Source organism: Scleropages formosus, chromosome 5 (assembly GCF_900964775.1).
Source record: "Scleropages formosus chromosome 5, fSclFor1.1, whole genome shotgun sequence".
NCBI lineage: Eukaryota > Metazoa > Chordata > Actinopteri > Osteoglossiformes > Osteoglossidae > Scleropages > Scleropages formosus.
In genome coordinates this window covers 6762838-6782562 of record NC_041810.1, presented here as the reverse complement: position 1 = coordinate 6782562, position 19725 = coordinate 6762838, and the positions used below count along the sequence as shown (strand labels likewise).

The 19725-nt window shown below is 49.9% G+C and overlaps 1 protein-coding gene across 2 annotated transcripts in view; it reads right to left on the bottom strand.

The window, feature by feature from the left end:
- Window positions 1-19725, bottom strand: part of LOC108930821 (zinc finger protein GLI2-like) — a 66557-nt gene continuing 46832 nt past the window's right edge. For both annotated transcript variants that reach the window (XM_029252532.1, XM_029252533.1), the window contains exons 5-14: window positions 18256-18432; window positions 13279-13480; window positions 12681-12867; window positions 11902-12012; window positions 9091-9231; window positions 7561-7710; window positions 5614-5778; window positions 4188-4469; window positions 2668-2998; window positions 1-2237 (exon numbers count right to left, since the gene is read on the bottom strand). In XM_029252532.1, coding sequence (XP_029108365.1) covers window positions 22-2237; window positions 2668-2998; window positions 4188-4469; window positions 5614-5778; window positions 7561-7710; window positions 9091-9231; window positions 11902-12012; window positions 12681-12867; window positions 13279-13480; window positions 18256-18432 — 3962 coding nt within the window. In that variant the 3' untranslated portion in view covers window positions 1-21. The remainder of the gene's footprint in view (window positions 2238-2667; window positions 2999-4187; window positions 4470-5613; window positions 5779-7560; window positions 7711-9090; window positions 9232-11901; window positions 12013-12680; window positions 12868-13278; window positions 13481-18255; window positions 18433-19725) is intronic.

The window sequence follows — 19725 nt, the reverse complement described above, 5'->3', positions numbered from 1 at the left end:
CGGTTTTTATAGCATCCGATTTCACGATATCATGTTGAGAAACCTGTTTTCCTCTGCTAGTGCCCTCAACATGGAACTCATGTCTCCGACGGCCATGTTGCAAACCCCCGATGGCACCGGGGGAAGTGTCGTGGAGTTGCGAGGCGTCGTGAGCCGGGAGGAGTTCTGAGACAGGCTCTGCAGGAGGCCGGGGCTCAGGCTGCCTGACATGAGGCTGGCGTGATCCCCATCATCCAGCATGGAGTCAAAGTCTATCTGGGTGTGCTCCATACCCCGCACGGAGTCCACGGTGCTGGAGACGTGATTGACCCCGGGAGAGTCTGCGGTGACCGCCGATGGAATGGTGCCGGGAGATATCCGTGAGCTGAAGTCGCTATTCGATTCCGGCAAGAGAACCTGCCCACCGTAGTGCATATTACCGTCCTTCACGTCACGGGCGCAGCTGTGGTCTATGGCACTAGAGACTATGAGGCTGGATTCCAAGCTATTGTGTCCAGAGCCCAAAGTTGGCTGGGAGAATCCATGCTGCTGTGGTGTGTTAGGGCCAGGCTGCTGTCTGCAGAGCGACTTGGGCTCTGTGGGTGGCCTTGGCTGCGTCATGCCTCGAATTCCATTGTGGATGGACTGATGGGGCTGCAGGGTGAAGTTCTCTTGGTTGTTGTTTCCGTGGCTGCCGGCACACGTGACACGGGCTGGACTTCTTATTGGCCTTAACTTGTAGTTCTGACTGTTTGGACTATGCAGGGTTATTCCTCTTTCGTAGGAACCCAACACCGCAGTTGAGCTGGAATAAGAACTCTGCTGGTTTGAGTCCCCATTTGCTGTGTTGAAGATTACATTCTGGTTATGTCCTTGGAGCGTGTTCAGCGGATCACCGGTATTCAGGGGCTTATCCTGCTGGAAGCCGGTCATTTTCTGGGATGCAGCACTCATATCGCACCGCACGAGAACCTGCTGTGCTGTATGCGCAACTTTCGGACCCATTTGCACGAGCTGTTGGTTGCCACCGAGGTTGCGGTAGAGGCCGAAATTTTGCCTTTGATGGACTACGGCCAGGTTTCCTTGGACAAGCTGCTGCTTAATTTGTCCTTGCGTGGTGTCCACAGTCCCCGAGCTGACTTCGTTCCACTGAACGGGCATGTTATTTTTGCTTAGGACAGCTGAGCTAGGGAACGGCTGATGGGAACCGGGCCTGATGTGGTAGAGAGGCAGCATCTGCTCTGTTGGGCTTGAGCTGGTGTCTGCCACAGTCATGTGATGCTGGCCATAAAATTGCTGTTGCTGGGAGGCCATGTTCTCCTGGTTACTCTGTGACTGGTTTGCACACGATAGTGAAGTAATACATTGAGCAGACCCATCGTTTTGGGACCGTAGGTACTGTACCACATCATCAGGCAGTACTAGGTCGTCGTCGCTACTTTGCGTGCCCAGATCCCCTGCGTCGGCCTCCGTTGGTATATTTTCCGAGATACTTGGCGGACGAGGGCCGTAGAGGTTCGGACGCAGGCTTCTGTCAGAGAGTGCGTAGTTCTGCAGTGCCAGGCCGCAACGTTCTGCAGGGGGTACCGGGGGGTTCATGCTACTGATACTGTTAAAGCGCTGCACCCGTGGGAGACAGAGAGGATCCATATTGGGCCGGCGGACGGGGTCACTAGCTCGCCGGGGAAGGTTCCCCGGGACCTCGTGAGACATCACGCCCAGAGCCGAGCAACCTACGTCACTGCCTCTTCTTGTAGCCTGGAGGCTGCGGAAGGGGTAGTCAGTAAAGTCACGCGTATCTCCACAGAGGCCAGCTCGGGTCTGGAGAGACATGCGGTCCACGTTGGGGAGCGGCGTCGGCGGAGCGCCCCCTGTGGCAGCGGCGTACTTGGCTTTGAGGCGGTAATGCTGAGCTGGCGTGAGGCTGAGGAGGCCTGGAGGGCCGTTGCACTGGCTGGCTTCGCTGGAGCGACGCGACAGGTCGGCGGAGATGGGGTCGTACGAGTCGGCTGAGCTGACGTTGTTGTTGCGGAAACCGAACTGCGAGGCCTCGCTGGACCGGCGACTGGAGTAGCACGGCGAGATGCCGGAGGACCGGCGGCTCGCTGTATAGGCGGTGCTGATGGTGCTGGTAGCGCTGCCCCGGCGCTCGTTCGGGAGTTTCGGCCAGATGCCCTCGCCGCCGGAGAGTTCTCCGTGATGCGGACTGGGAAAAGTTGCGCTCGGAGAACCATCATCCAAACTCTCGAGCAAAGACCCTGAAACGCAGGGAATTCACGTCAGTCGTCGTGACTCACGTCCTCACACGAATATCTCCCGTTGGCTGGCCGGGTGGATGCGTTCGTGTTTTACGGCGGTTCTAATTATTACTTCAAACCGACTGGTGTCTGCCATAAAAAATTGTATCGCTGCTTATATAACCTTGGACCACTTTCGACCCATAGTCAAGAAAAAAATGAACCGAAAACTCAGATTGGTGGACCTGTAAAACTCTGAGTAAATAAAATCCACTCCTCTTAAACTTTCTAGCTGTTAAAGCCACCTTGACTTCTGCTCAGTTGCTAGTAAAAGGAGACAATTTGCTGTTGAGAAACGGTCTCGTAGCACAACTAAAGGTGTTGCGCATGTGCACTGGGTACCATCACCAATATCAGCAGGAGCTGCGTGTTTCCATTCTGAGTTACTTACTGGTTGCTGGTATGGGAGGCAGCTTGGTGTTTTGGACTTGAGGTGCCTGGTTAGCCCAATAACAGGAGTCTCTCACGGCCTTCAACTTTTCCTTCTTGAGGTTTTCTAGCCTGTGAGCTGCAATGCCAGTCTTGCGCAGCTGGATGCCGACTGCCGAGCGGCTCAGGGAGACGGTGGAATCCGCAACGGGGGGCTCGTCGGGCATGCTTACGTCTCCCGGGCCGTCCCCGATGTGCAGAGCCATCCCTATCCCACCGTCGCTGTTGGCGACATTGCCGAGCGGTGACGGCTCACTGCAGCAGGATGACTGGCCGGGGCTGGACCGATACATCTAAGAGAGAAGGTTGGCACAGGCAGTGCTGGCGTTAAATCTGACCCGTGTAGCACAGTTTCCACAAGCAATGGGGAAAAAAAAAACAAATTATAAACACGAAAAGCCATGCTAAGAGTGGTGACAATAGATGGCGAGTCTTGTTTACAGTTACTTACTTCTTACACTAAGATCGATAGAGATACTTGCTCACTGATCGCTGAGATGGGCAAGAAACTGTGACCACACAGAATAACAGGCACAAACCCTCACGGTCATGCAGATTAATAAGACGCGGCAGCTCAACGGGTCATATAATAAGGTGCACAGTTAAACTGACAAAATGTAAAATTAACAAATAATAAAAGAAACAAATCAAAAATGACAAATTACAGTGATACTGGACGACAAGTAAAATAAAAGAGTACAAAAACTCAAGGCACTCATGCACAGCCCTGCTTCATCGCCGTGAGGAGCCAAGAGGCCCTTGAGTGGCTTCATGGAGGCAGATGGCTGCTGGTCAGAAGGAGCCCCAAAAGTGCCCGTGGAGGAACGATCTGGTGACTAAAGGAGCTTATGGTGATCACTTTGTGGAGGACTTGTGTTACAGTACATAAAGACCTTCCCCTCATCTTGGCCTCTGCCACTGCCTCCGCTTATGAATAAGATCCCTGTTATAATTTTAACTTTGCATGTATTGTAAGTAAGGACTTGCCAACAATGTAAAATGTCTAGCTATGCTCACCTCAGTAATGTCTGTCCTTAAGGAAAGTTTTGAGGAAGAGAAAAAGAAATACTCAAGTAGCAAGCAGGTTAGAGGAAAAAAGGTATTTAATGTATATTCAGAAAAATACGAGGCTAAATCAAAAAGTATCCTTAATAGTGTTCATCATTAAAGTTAAAACGTTTAATAGAACGGATGCTTTTTGAATTACCCTCGTAATTATTAGTAGAGCTTCAACCGAAGGCACGATGTTTATTCAGCAAGGCTTCTATCATTTTTTAAGTCTAAGTGTAAAAATTAGAGTAAACCAAGTAATCTGGATATGCAATAAAACTCACAAAAACTTCTTTGCACTACTGAAATTATCACAAAAAAGCCACATTTTCCTTATGTTTAATTTAACAGGGGTTTTAAAAAAATTGTGCACTAGAAGCCATCTGTGTTGGAAAGTGTGGTGATCAAAGACAGTGTAAAATGTGATTTTACCCCAGAGTTCTCTGTCTTTACCGACTTGACCTGCAAGCAGTCCTCCGTGCCTCTGGTGGCGCCGTTGCCTTCTAATTTTTCCCCCCGTCCTTTGCCGGTCCGCTCGATGCTGGCCTCATTGCCCCTGCCTTCCCTGGGAGGCTGGGACCGAGGGGTCGCGTCACCGCGCTGCTTCTTGGTCACGTGGGCCTCGGGGCCGTGAACGGTTTTAACGTGCTTCCTGAGAGAGCTGGGGTCCGTGTAACGCTTTGTGCACCCGGGAACCTTACACACGTATGGTTTCTGTGCAGACGAATAAGCGCTGTGTTTAGTCCGCAGAAAACAAGTGAAATGTTGGAAAGCTAATAAAATATAAAACATCATTAGCACCCACTGGTTCTCTCAATCAATCAATCAATCAATCAATCAATCAATCAACGATTCTGCTTGTCACGCTCTAGTTGTGAATGTAACATCATGTAATCATGCTATTTCAGTAAAGCCATGGCCAAATGGGTTTGGTCCCAGCAAGAATTCACGATTCGTAGCCCATGTGCTGTACTGAAGTGAGAGGCACTGCTACATTAGACCCACTGAACGCCGGGGCTCCGGCGCTCGTTTTTAACCGCGGCTGGGTGGTCAGAGGCTCGAACCCGTTCCGGGTTTCATCGCGCTTCCGGCCGCAAGGGCTCCCGCTCAGGCAGGATGCCGCTCCTGCTCGCCAACGCGTCGTGAGCCGGTACACTCCTGCTGGAACCTCGTTGCTTACACATGCACTTCTCGCTGGTGGGAATCTCGAAGGGCCGTGTAACTTACTCGAACACAGGGCCAACATTACCTTTAGCATTTACACTCGTCTTTGGGTCAAACACAACACGGAATTAATAATATACACACACACACACACACACACACACATTTTCGGAACCCCTTGTCCCATACGGGGTCGTGAGGAACCGGAGCCTAACCTGCCAACTCAGGGCGTAAGGCTGGAGGGGGAGGGGACACACCCAGGAGGGGACGCCAGTCCATTGCAAGGCACCCCACGTGGGACTCGAACCCCAGACCTACCAGAGAGCAGGACCCGGTCCAACCCACTGCGCCACCACGCGCCCCCATAATATAATATAATATAATATAATATAATATAATATACACAAAAACATACCATCTGAACTGCTTGTCCCATACAGGGTCGTGGGGAACCAGACCCTAACCCGGCAACTCAGGGCATAAGGCTGGAGGGGGAGGGGACACACCCAGGACGGGACGCCAGTCCGTCACAAGGCACCCCAAGCGGGACTCGAACCCCGCACCCATGGGAGGGCAGGACCCGGTTCAACCCACCGCACCACCGCCCCCCCCCCCTTCTATAATGTAACATAATATAATCTGAATTCTGTATTTTCAAAAGCTTGCTTTTGTGACCCGACTCTATGTTTTGTACCTCGTTGGAGTGGGTACGGTTCTGGTGCTTTGCTCGGTCAGACGCGTTGGAAAAGGCCTTGTTGCAGCCCTCGTGTTCGCACACATACGGCTTCTCGCCCGTGTGGGACCTCAGGTGAGTCTTCAGGTTCTCGAGACGGGAATAGGCCTTTGAGCAGCCCTCAAACTGTGTAGAAAAGTAGAAAACTGCTGCCAGCTCTTCAAGGTTACAGGATAAGCAGATCCACACATCTAGCGAAGCTGCTGCAAAGCACATTCATTAATTTAACTGATGCTGCTTCCTGCCCGCCCTTTGCATTTATTTAATCAAGGTGTGAGCGTCCAATTTTTTTTCACCATTTTTGTGGCCACTCACCCAAAGAAATACACGCACACGCGCAGGCTGAAACCGCTTGCCCCATACGGGGTCGCGTGAAGCCAGAGCCGAACCCGGCAACACGGGGCGCAAGGCCGGAGGGGGAGGGGACGCACCCAGGACGGGACGCCAGTCCGTCACAAGGCACCCCGAGCGGGATTCGAACCCCAGATCCACCAGAGAGCGGGACTGAGCCCAGCCTGCTGCACCACTGCACCTCCCCTATTACTTAAAATATTTTTTGCAAAGTAAAGTGCAGAGCTCTGATGACATTCAGAGTCATTTGGCAGTCACATTAGTCAATCTACACAACTGTCATTCAAAAAGTTATACAAATATTTATATAATATTTATATATTGTTCTGCATATATTCATTTATCAGAAATGTTATAGTAATTTGGTTCACCTAAACAGAGCTGGACAAACATGGCCACTTTTGGCCCAGAGTCAGTGGGTTGCCCACTGCTGTTCCCATCCTATCCTGATCTGTCCCGTCCCGTTCCGTCCAGTCTCGTCCCGTCCAGTCCCGTCCCATCCCATCCCATCCTATCCTGATCTGTCCCGTCCAGTCCCGTCCCGTTCCGTCCAGTCTCGTCCCGTCCAGTCCCGTCCCATCCTATCCTGATCTGTCCCGTCCAGTCCCGTCCCGTTCCGTCCAGTCTCGTCCTGTCCAGTCCCGTCCCATCCCATCCCATCCTATCCTGATCTGTCCCGTCCAGTCCCGTCCCGTCCCATCCCATCCTATCCTGATCTGTCCCGTCCAGTCCCGTCCCGTTCCGTCCAGTCTCGTCCTGTCCAGTCCCGTCCCATCCCATCCCATCCTATCCTGATCTGTCCCGTCCAGTCCCGTCCCGTTCCGTCCAGTCTCGTCCCGTCCAGTCCCGTCCCATCCCATCCTATCCTGATCTGTCCCGTCCAGTCCCGTCCCGTTCCGTCCAGTCTCGTCCTGTCCAGTCCCGTCCCATCCCATCCCATCCTATCCTGATCTGTCCCGTCCAGTCCCGTCCCGTTCCGTCCCGTCCCGTCCCATCCTATCCTGATCTGTCCCGTCCAGTCCCGTCCCGTCCCGTCCCATCCTATCCTGATCTGTCCCATCCAGTCCCGTCCCGTTCCGTCCAGTCTCATCCCGTAAAGTCCCGTCCCATCCCATCCTATCCTGATCTGTCCCGTCCAGTCCCGTTCCGTCCAGTCCCATCCTATCCTGATCTGTCCCGTCCAGTCCCGTCCCGTTCCGTCCAGTCTCGTCCCGTCCCGTCCCGTCCCATCCTATCCTGATCTGTCCCGTCCAGTCCCGTCCCGTTCCGTCCAGTCTCGTCCCGTCCAGTCCAGTCCCATCCCATCCTATCCTGATCTGTCCCGTCCCATCCCATCCCATCCCATCCTATTCCTTGCACAATGATTTATTCAATGAACAAGTAACAAATGCCACAAAACAAGTATGAGCCGACCTTAAGTTCTCAGCAAGCATATTTTCAAGAAAATTTAATGAAAATAATGGGCCAAGAAAACACTACATGTCTGCGTCTAAGTGCTTTATAGGACGTTAAGTAGCATGTGGAGCTGAGTAGATGCCACAGCGACTGGTGACTCACGGTGCACTTGTGTGGCTTTTCACCCGTGTGCCGTCGCATGTGCACCACCAGCATGTATTGGGCCTTGAAGGGCTTCTGCTCCCGGGAGCACTCGTCCCAGCGGCACACAAACTCCTTCTTCTCCCCATGGATGTGGTCATTGTTGATGTGCTGCAGGGGGGACGAAGGCCAGCGTGAGTTCGTACCAAAGAAAAAACACCCGACTGTGAGTTTCAGCAATTTTGGCCAAAATCTGAGCAGCCCGACAAAGACACTGCGACCCGACCTTTCGTTAGAGAGGCCTACGTCCCTGGTGTCTCCGCAGACACTTTTCCTTGCGTGTTTCCTTGTTAACGCGACCCATCTTCTGCCCTCCCAGGTGATATGTGCGCAAGTTTCACCGATGAGATCGATGACATGCCGAAACAATCGTGCTGACAAAGACTTCCGAAAATGACCTTAGTTAGGGTTCCAGCAGAGAAGTCATTCATATGAGGCATGTCATCGGTCAGTGCCCGCACTTCACAAATAATAGGATGTGTCGGTGCTTTTTGTGAGGAGTCAACCTCACAGGTGGATGCTGGATTGCTCAGGTATAATTTAAGTACCTCTTCCTACATGCACACAATGCCTTGAGCCACAACTGTCAGAAAAATGGCTGGCTCCTCTTCTCTCAATGTATCTTGAAATGGATTATTTTTTTTTTTTTAAATTAAGCAAAATATTTTCATAAAACTGACCATAAATTAAAAAAAAAGAAAACAAAAAAAAAATCTCAGTTTTTGAGATTGCAGTCACTATATTATTGATGCAAGCCACACTGGAAAAAGTGGAATATTATAGTTATTGTAGTTAGAGAAATGCTGGAGCTTTTCTTAAACTCTGTGTATGTATTTGGCGGTGGGGATTCAGAGAGTTGACACACAAAGACCGGCTCTTAGAGTCTTTCCTCATATTGTATTGTCAGCCTGAACCCTACATTTGTTCTGGACCTCGAGTGTTTAAAGGTGGAGGTCAGATTTTAGGTGTTACGATGACCTCTTGTGAGACGGCTGCTGGGCCGACTCCGACTAAATGTATCATATATACAGTCGATCCCCATAAATGAGAGTGTAATATAGGTTTAGGCTTATATTTGCCGGATAAGTCGACCCCCAAAAATAACGTGCAACTTTTGGGCGGCGCTGTGGGTTCGGAAGCAAGTATTGGGTTACTGGAGTCGGACTCGAAGGTTTTGTGCACCGATTCCACAGCCCTGGACTCAACACTATGAACTCACTCATTACCAAATCACGTACCTGCTGATGATTGGCGTGTTTGCCCTCTTATTCTTAGTTAGAGTTGCTCAGCTTCAATCTTATCTGTTGGAATAGCTGAATACTTTGCTAAATTCAGATAAAATGCTTTACTGAAGGACATGAAAGGCATTTTAGCCAAAAATCCTAATCCTACCCCTAACCCCCTAACCCTCAGGTTGAAGTTGCGTGTCTTTTACCGCAAAATTACAGGTGTGCTCAAAACACATCCCTTTACGTGCAGACGCCCTCTTACGTGCACTAGTTGCTCCGGGGTGTCGTATTCCTTGGCACAGCCCTCCCAGCGGCAGGCGGTCTCGTACTCCGCCTCCGGCTCCTGCCTGCACTCTTCCTTCTCCGCGTCCTCCTTCAGATCAAGGAAGCCACATACATGCTCCTGTATGGGGGGGGGGTGTGATTCGTGGTCAGAGCATTCCTTCGGGCCTGAAATACCATCAACACTTTTACCATGGGAAAAGGAAAAAATGCTTTTATCGCCTCCTTCAGCACACCCAAAACAATTGTTCTGAGCCGATGACTAAGGTCTATTAATTTAAACCGGTATCCATGTGATACATAACAGAATTCCTCAAAAAGAGAAAAAATGTTTCAATAAGTGCCAGGCTCCAGAGGCCTGTAAAAATCCCTCCGGATTGCAGGACCAGCGGGACGTTAATATGCTGCCACATCCCACTCCCCACATCCCCGGGCTGCTGACGGCAGCATGTTCTTCTCCACCCGCGAGCCATGTCTTAATCAATTGTGCGGGCCCCAGGACGACGGCGCTTGGGTCTGGCCTACGGTATCGCTTCATCAAGGGGCCCCCATTGGATGATGGCTACAGACAGCCTATATTTCATTTAGACGAAGTGCACCGGCACGGTCTGCAGCCGGAGGAAGGCAGGGAAGGCAGCATGAACGAACACAAAGCTCTCAGAAGCAGGAGTTTCCCTGTTAGGGCACAGCGTTAGGGGTGCGAGGGGACTGCCCGCTCCTCGGGACCCAGACACACACCGCTGATGAGAAAGGTGAAACAGCCTTCCACGCAGCACCATGTTCTGATGTAACGTGGAGGAAACTGGAAGAGATGTGATTTGCCTTTGGGTCGAAATGGAAAAATAAATATATGTATCCAGATAAAGGGGGGTGCGGTGGCGCAGTGGGTTGGACCGCAGTCCTGTTCTCCGGTGGGTCTGGGGTTCGAGTCCCGCTTGGGGTGCCTTGCGGCGGACTGGCGTCCCGTCCTGGGTGTGTCCCCTTCCCCCTCCGGCCTTACGCCCTGTGTTGCCGGGTAGGCTCCGGTTCCCCGTGACCCCGTAAGGGACAAGCGGTTCTGAAAATGTGTGTGTGTGTGTGTGTATCCAGATATGACGGAGGCTATTGCAGCCTGGGACACAGTCAAGTGTGGGTGTGTTTGCTAAGCACATATGGTGAAATTAAACCAAGTATACTGTTAAAATAATCAGATATGTATTCCACCCATTAAATTTCCATAACCACTCGTCCAGAGCAGGGTTCCGATGAGTTGGAGCCAATCCAGGAAGAGCAATGGGGGTAAACCCTGGATGGGATACAAGCCCATCGCGTGGGAACCACACTTGCACACACTCGCTCACCCATTCACACGTTTCGGGCAATTTTAGCATCATCAACGCACCCGAACCGCACGTCTTCGGACCGTGGGAGGAAACCGGAGCACCGGAACACAAACACGTATTGTGAGATTTTAATATATACGTGCAATATGTAGAAAACTTTAAAATGGTTTCGGTAAGAACTAATGAGTCGATGAGTGTAGTCGTGGCCTTTTCAAAGGTGGAGTTGGTCACGGAGGCAGGATGCAGAAACATGACAGCGGGATCCCACCGGAGAGCTCTCTCTCAAGTTCAGCCCCCCCTTTCAGCACAATTCCACCCCGTGACACAGTAGGCACTCGGTTTCTAACACATTTCACTGCTTATTGACATATTCCAAGAAAATGCGGTACAGTGGTACCTGCGGTATGTTTCCCAAGGTAAACCCTGTACTGTAACCGCACTACATCACACGGACGAGGATGGCGAATGTTTAAATCCGTCCTATTTTTGGACGATGTCCACTAACGAACGCTTTAGGAACGGCGATCATAAATGCAGTTCCATTAAAACTCAAATCTTTGGCCGACCCCGTGCAACCCGTCAAACTTGCCTCTGCCCGGCTGTAGCGTGACAGTCCGAACAAATGATTACTGAGCAATTATATATTGACATTTCTCAACTGTCCAACTAAATCTGTCCCAGTAACAGGAGCTCAGAGGAGGGAGTGTTTAACGCAGTCGTGCAGGTAGCAGACGAACGCGGTTACCGGCAGCACTTCGCCTCCTACCTCGGAAGTTAACTGGACTGTATTTATTAATCATCTGAATATTTACAGTACTGTGCAAAAGTTTCAGGCACTTGGGGAAAAACACTGTAAAAAGAATGGTTACAAAAATAATGCTCTTAATGAATAAACTTCCTACGAAGCCCAGTAACCATCCATCGTCAACGACCGCTTGTCCCGAGGACGACCGCCTTGCGTCTTGTTGCTGTACTCGCTCTTGCCACGGTGTCAGATCTGAGCGTTAAACTGCCACGTGTGACAAAAACCTCACATGTTCACTATGGTTGTCCCTCATCTAGCTTTTTTGCCTCTATACAGCTCTTTCTGCTTCACTTAATCGTGTGCCGTATAAAGACATACAAAGATCTCGGTTTGGAAAGCGGTTTATTACTATTTTACTTTCTTTCTTCAACAAGATACAAAACCTTTACTGTAATACTGTAACTTTTTGCAAAAGGAATGCTTGGAAATCTAAAATATGCTCTTTCCCATTGACACCAATGCAGAAGACATTAAATAACGGTCAAAAAGAAATATTTTTTGAAACATCTAAGCGCCTAAGGCTTCCGCACAGTACTGTATGTGCTTCTGCATTGATTAAATAGACCTAAAAAGAGGAACACACCTGTATTTCGCTGTGCGGTGCCGCGTAGGGAAAATCGGTGCCGAAACGATAGCGTGCGGAATGTTAGTTCAAGGCCCTTACCTGGGAGCAAGGGGAAGCAAGTCGAAGAGGATCTCCTTCCGTCTTCACCTTTGACCTCTTGGAAGTCATAGGGTTGCCTGTACTGCTCACAGCAGAGTCACCGGCGGTTTTCTGCACGGGGTGAAGTGTAAGTTAAGGAGGTGAAGCAGGGGTTATAACCATGTGCGCCCCAGTTTGACAACCCCAGTTCTGAAAATGGGACAAAAGAGAGGACTGTCTGTACAGCTGGCCGTCTGTTTTTAATAATGCTGATTATAACTCCTCCAAAGTGACAAAATGTGTTTTTCATCACTGAGATCCCGGTGTTTCCTACGTGTTTGTTGTGGATTGGGGCGTAATCGGAGCCAGTGTGTTGTTTGCCGTCGTACTGAAGGACTGGGGAGCTGTGGGCCGACGCAGAAACATCGCTGCGGTAGTGTGGGCTGGAGGAATGATGGGTTACATCTTCTGCCTTATACTTCTGCCAGGGTAGTTTACCCTCCCTGAGCCCATCTTATGTATGCTGTTATGGCAAAGGCAGAGTCCCAAACATCAAGAACCACAACAGAAGAAGGACTGTATAACGATAGGGCTCCTTGGACTAAACAATGAAGAAATTTTAAAACAAGAAATTACAATACATTTACTGCTTTGTAAATACTTTGGAGAAAATTAAAAAGAAGGAAATTAGGCAAAATTACACACTGTACAGGCCGTTTCAAACACTGGAGCACATTTTGGTTTCCATTTCAGCCATGCTATCTGCGCTGCGGATGTCCCATGATACTTCAGGGCCTCACCTTTTTGGACTCGGTGCTGTCGTGGGCGACGCTGGGCACGGCAGAGAGACCCGGCGGATGCCGGCGGGTTGAGACGGAGGCTGGAGGTGGGATGAGGGGTGGGGTGTGGCCGAAGGCGCTTCTGTGCTGGGAGAGGATCTGCTGGTACGCCACGGGGTTGATAGGATGGGAGAACGGGAAGGTGGGACTGTGGGAAGACATGGAGGGAGGAGACATCGGAAATCACAAGTCGCCGCGTCTCTTGCCAAGCGGTAATGAGAAAAAAAGGCACGAAAAGGAATTGTTTCCACGCTGTGTTCACGAAGGATCTTAAGAAGAGTAGGGGCATACTGGTAGTCCAAACGGTATCACTCGCCGCTCTCTGTATAAATATTTCGACAACGTTAACACTAATACTCGTTAACGTACTGCTCAGAAAACTTGCATGTCGTGAACCTTGTCGTGCAGCGCAGTCGGATACGCCGGGGTTTCCACGTACATTTCTACCGATAAAACGGTGTAACAGCAAACACGCACGAAGTGGCGTACGAGCGTAATTCAAAACGTAGCATACGTTCAAATGGGAATCGAGCGTTTCATTCCAAGCGAAGGGACGTGCCTGATGGTGCCGACCGAGAGGTGTCCGTATGAGCTGCTGGCTGCAGAACTGCTGCGGGAGTTGTTGATGTAGGCCACCAGGGAACTGGGTGAAGTGCGGATCATGGTCTGCAGATCGATGCTGGCGTCCGACAGGGGCGAGATGGAGAGGGCGCGCTTGCGGCTCAGCCGGGGGGTCACCCTGGGGCTGGGGAAGCGGGACACTGAGGGGTGGAGAGAAAGCATCAGTGTCCCACGTACTCACCACCCCCACCAATCGCAGACATTAATGCCCATGGAATTTCAAGGCTCATTGATTTAACGCTGATGTTCTCTGCTTCTAGAAGAAGGCAAGTCTTTCTCCTCTGTTCCACCAGCACTGATTCTCTGTTTAACTGTTTGACCATGACTAATCCTCCCTTGTTATCCCTTGGGAGACATCCACTCAGCACTGGGGTTATAGATGCCGGTAGCTAATTTCATAACGATGGAATTTATTGAGGCGCAAGCATGGCGTCATTTCCCGTCGTCAAGCCCACCAGCAGGATGCTGAGGTCTGAAGGAAGGTTTCAGACAAGACTACCTGACGGATGCTTCTGCGCTCCCCCTCAGACAAAAACACAACCCAGTCAATAAGTGCCACGATGGATCTCCTACTAATACGGCTACGCTTCTGTATAAATTTGTAACGCTGAGGTTAAGTTCCAGGTAGGGGTCTAGAAGGCAAGGTATTTGATCTGATTTACTCCAGTACAGTGAAATAATGTTAAAATGACACGTTTCTTTGGGTAAAAAAAACACAGCACACTAGGGTGTGGCCCTAATACCTCTCTGAGTAACTGAGAGAAGCCATGTAGGAGTGACAGCCCTATTCATCACTGCTCCTTCCTTACCTTTGGGGAGGTGTGTTTATTAGCATGCTGCTTCCCTTGATGAATGAGGGAAGGAGAGCTAGGCTTGGCGTGTGCTTCTCCACCCATCCCCCAACCTGCCTTCCAGTGGCCAAGTGATTAATGCTTAACCATAACACACATGCACACAGACACACACGCCCGCACTCCGCCAGCCTATTAGGTTTCGGCCGTCAAGTCCGGCTTGTCTTACCCTCGGCAGCGCTTTCCTTCGCAGCTCTAATACAGGGTAGCGTCTATGGCGCAAGTACAAAAGTGGATGAGAAGAGACAGGTTATTTGGATCTAACCGGCCTGTGACTTTTGGCTGTTCAAGGGACTACTGCCAGTAACTCAGAAGCTGAGCTTGTATGTTTTTGCAATACTTATAGAGGCACGTGACCGAAACGATTCACATATCCAACAGTTATGAACTTCACACATTCCAGAGCTGAAGGTTTCACTGGAGCATCTTAGGTTGTGTACTGTATCTTTATGCAAGGGTGAAAAGGCAGGACCACTCCTGCATCCTACTGTTATTCTCTTTTTTTTCCATGTCTCAGCACAGCAAGGGTGTCGCACGATTCATTTCTGCCTCCCTGCACAATAAAAAGTACCTTCTAATGATACAGTACACACACAGCAGCCTGTGCGTATAGCACTGCCCCTGTGCATACATTTATTTAGCAGATGATTTTCTCCAAAGCAACTTCCGATGAACTCTATGTAGCGTTACCAGCCCACACACCTTATTCACCGCGGTGACTTACGCTGGGTCACTCATCCATACATCAGTGCAACACACTTTCCTTCTTTCCTTGTGTCACTCACACACCTGTAGGAAACCCATGCAGACACGGGGAGAACATGCAAACTCCACAGAGACTGAGCAGGGATCAAACCCACATCCTCTTGCACCACCCAGGTGCTGTGAGACAGCAGTGCTACTCGCTTTGCCACCGCCCCACCCGTCATGAACAGCTTTGAGATATGCCGCATTCTCTGCATTCAGGTCAAAGTCAAATTTAATGTCATTCCGCCTATAGGTGAGTCGAGAGAGGAACGAAAGCTTGGACCTCTGTGCCACATATGACATATGGTGCAAGACAACGCAACTTCTAGTGGACAGTGCACTCGTAACAACCCTTACATACACCACATAGCGCAGAAAGGAGTTTCTCGTTAAATCCAATCTCACTAGTGCTGCGAAGTTATTACTAATGTGATTTTGCGGAGATCCTTCGATCTCCCGCTCCCATTTTGAATCAACCGCAAACACAGGATGCAGGATGATAGGACTTCGTCCTTCCAAGCACTGACCTCCAATCCACTTTCCTTTTCCTTTCCCAGCCACTTTTTTTCCCCTTTTCTCAAATTCTGATCCAGCTCATTCCTGGGCTATAGGCATTTTCTCTGGCAGTCATTATTGTCCTGAGATCCCAGCATGTTCTTTGAAAGCTCCTCCGGAAGAGACAAGGAGGCCTTCTTTCAGGCTCGTTCTGAGAGCAGGGAAGCAGTGAATGGACTTATGTTAATGTGATTCTGTGTGGACAACACATTATCATAGTCTGGTTCTGGGCCAATGCTGTCGGGTTTGCAAGCAAGCGCAGGGCTGCCTGGGGACTCTGCCTGTGGTCAGTGACACTGATTTATTTATTTATTCATGCATGCGGGGCTGCTCAGCACCAGTGCTTTGGAACAACCCTTTCCTTGCCTTTATTGAAAATCACTAAATGAGACCTTACATGGACGACAGATTTACTGGATGTATTTAGGGGCCAGGACAAGTTCCCAGACAAGTGGAGCCGCGCTTAAAAGAAATCACATGCCCCTGCGGTACATTAGCCAGAAGTGGGTATTGTTGGTATTTCAGCCTGCGTGCTGTAACGCTGAAAGCACATCCAGTGTACAACGTAAAAAAGCATGAACAGCAGCTTTCATGCTCACTGTGTGCTGTTACATTACTGTTACTGGTTATTAACATTATTAGGACATTATCGTTTCAATGTTGTCATATTTCAAATGTCCATCCATCCATCCATCCATCCATCCATCCATCCATCCATCCATCCATCCATCACAACCGCTTGTCCCGAGCAGGGTTGCGGCGAGCCGGAGCCTAACCCGGCAACACAGGGCAGAAGGCCGACGGGGGAGGGGACACACCCAGGACGGGACGCCAGTCCATCACAAGGCACCCCAAGCAGGGCTCAAACCCCAGAGCCAGCACACAGTGGGCACCAGCTAAGGCCACCGCACCACCACTCCCCCCCTTAAGATTTAATGTTAATCCTTAAAAAATGATCCCACATAAAAATTCTGAGCAAGCCATAGATTTTTAACTTCTACTTCTTAACTGAACTCATACTCATACTCATACTCATATCATCAACACCCTGTCCAGGGTGGATTTTTCCTTTTTCATCTAGTAATAATGCTCGCTATTCAGCGAGCGGACCCAAATAGTTCCTTGTGCGTATGTGAACCTGCCAAAGGGAATCAGCGGGAAGAAAGAAACAGGGTTCACTGAGGACTTGCTTTTGCGGTGGGTCTGCAGAATTTAATAGCCCATAAATTGATTTTAAATATGCATACAGTTTTATCAGCGCTCCAGTCCAAAGCAACAGGGGCCTCTTTGCATATTAATCATGTGCACCGCTAAACTGACCCCTTCTTTCAGGAGTTTTCCATCAATGCCGCCTCTGTGTCTCGCCAGGTGCGGAGGTCTGCGCTGCGAGGGTTCGCATGCCAGTGACATCAAACCCGGCGGGACGGGAAACTCAATAACAGGCCGGGTGCTGTGAGGCCCGGCGAGGCTGCGCGCCGTCGGTGTTTGTGGGTGTTTGGAAAAACAGAGCTGCGGCGGCCTTGGCCAACAGCTGCGGCAGAGCTGGAACGCCTCTCCTCGGCCACACAGCGGTCCGGGCGGAGGCGGCCCGCGCTTTTCGCTGCCGAGTTCTTCGCGTAATCCGCTAAGCGCGCTCTCCACGTTCTCCGTCCTGATGAAAATCGAAACGAATCCAACGATCGTTCACCGATGGCCGTTGTCCCCCTGGGATTCCTCCTCATGCGTTTTTCTCGATTCGCTCTTACGTCAACCCCTGGGTTCTGCTTGAGACAGCTTCGTATTTTTGGTGGTCCTGTCCAAAGGGGAAAGCCATTATAATCGCTCATGAAGCAATTATTAACTCCGCCGCGGACGGTCCCGAGCCCGGCTGAGAAAGGAGGAGGGTTGGGAGCGGGGTTAGCTATCCCACGCCGTCAAAACCTCGCCAGCTACAGAAACGCCGACGGGGAAACTTCACGGCTTCATCTCAGCTCCTAGAGACGCCTGGAGAACCCTTGTTGGCAGCCTGTGCCCCAGGAGGGGTGGAAGGCATAAGAAGCTCAAGCAATTATTAAACACAGACTAACTAATAATATGTTGCATGTTGGAACCAACTTCACTCATAGCCAGTATCACAAGTTCTCCTCTTTTTTTGGAATTTATGGTCGACAGACCTAATTCACCCCAAAGGGATACCATTTTCTCAATGTGTTTGAAGAGTCTTGAAATAGGCATTTGATACTCTTTGCTCTTTATTATAGTCTCACCCTTTCAGTTCCTATGGCTGGCTGGACCTGGACCAGTCACACCAAATGTATTATTGAATATAATATTCAATGAAACTTCAGAAACTGAATAATTTCTCTGCAATGGCTTCCTATAGCTGCCCAGATCAAATTTAGGACCCTGGTTATGGGCTAAAAATGCATCAATAGAACTGCTCCAAGCTATTTACAAGACTTGATCATCTGCTACACCCCAACCAGACCACTTTGCTCTTCCGCATCTGCCCTCCTGGTGGTCCCACCCATGGAGGTTCTCAGTTCTGGCTCCGTTGTGGCGGAACGACCTCCCCCTCTCACTCAGAACTGCTGAATCTCTGTCCACATTTAAAAAGGGTCTCAAAACTCACCTCTTCCAGATAGAAATTTTGTCAGATCTGACAAAATGCCTGTTGGTGCTACGTTACGAAATACCGTAGTGTATGCTCTTGTATGTAAATGTTCATGATCCTACAGTGCGATACTACTGTATGTACATTGTGAATAACGTGTGTGACTCACTGTCCACTGGGCTGATGTAGTCTGGCAGGTGGGTGGTCGCAGCCCCCGTCTGCAGGAGCAGGTCCCCATAGTGGCTGCGGTGGCTGGCCATGAGGTGGTAGTACTCAGAAGGGTTGGATCCTGGAGGGGCAGGAGGGAGGTTGAAGAGGCCTCGCTCCTTCAGCTGCTCGTGTGACACTTTTGGGGCAGGAAGAGAGAAAAAGGAGAGGAAGAAAACTTCATGGGGGTGAACAGAGAGGCAGGCCACATCACCTACTCCCGAAGAGCGTGAAGGGTCAGTGTGGGGGGGGGTCAATATGGGGAGCTGGATGAGTATTCCATGTGTTTCACTGGGTAATAAAGAGAGTGAAACTCTCTAAGCCTCCTCTTTCCAGGTGTCCTAAGGAGCTTCGTTCATTTTCTCAACGTCAGACCTCCTCCCGGTGCCTCTCGGAGATCCATCCACTGTCCTCACGAAATTCAAAGTGCAGAATCTGTTCTGCTGAGGCTCGGTGGCATTTGTCTAATAAATTCATATTTACTCATTTAGCTGATGCTTTTGTCCAAAGTGACTCACGGTGTTAGTCTACCTACAATTATTTACACATTTATAGAGGTGGGCTATTTTACTGGAGCAATTTAGGGTAAGTACCTTGCTCAAGGGTACTACAGCCGGAGGTGGGACTCAAACCTGCAACCTTTGGGTCCAAAAAAGGGCAGTAGCTTTAACCACTACACCACCAGCTGTCCCTCTGTTTGTTTTTACATTTGTTCATTTAGCACATTCTTTTTTGCAGAATAAAGAAAGAAATGTCATTAGATGATTTTTTTCATGTCCTCCATTTATGAATATTATACATTTGTGCAGTAGCTCCTTTCTCCGCCTACTTACGTTTAGTCATTCAGCTGATGCTTTTCTCCAAAGCAACTTAGAATGTTAATCTACTTACAGTTATTTACCCGTTTAAACAGCAGGGTAAATTTACCGGAGTAATTTTGGGTCAGTATCATGCTTGAGGGTGCTACAGCCAACGGTAAGATTCAAACCTGCAGCCTTCGGGTCTATATAGAACGGTACTAACCACTACGCCGAGGGCCCAACGCCGTTCAAGGTCTTGTTACGTGAGACACCTTCACGCAGGTGAGCTGAGCAGGTAACACTACCTCGAACCCACACCTCACCTCTCCTGATCCACAACCAGCTGGATGTGGTCTCCACAGCCTCAGTCACAGCTTTCATTGCCTTCCTCCTCTGACTGCCTCTGATACCCAACAAACTGTAAACTCCATACAAAGACGTCTCTGTAGAGCCCTGAAACCTCCTCTGATGGCAACGCATCAAGTCCCTCAGTGCGAGAACTGCAGGAAGTCATTTGTACACAAACATTTGCTTAAATACCGCTGCGAGCACTTAAAAGTCTCGCCCTTAAGAGATGCAATAAATTATCTCTAATCCGACCAAAACAAAACTCAAGAACCCGAAAAACACAT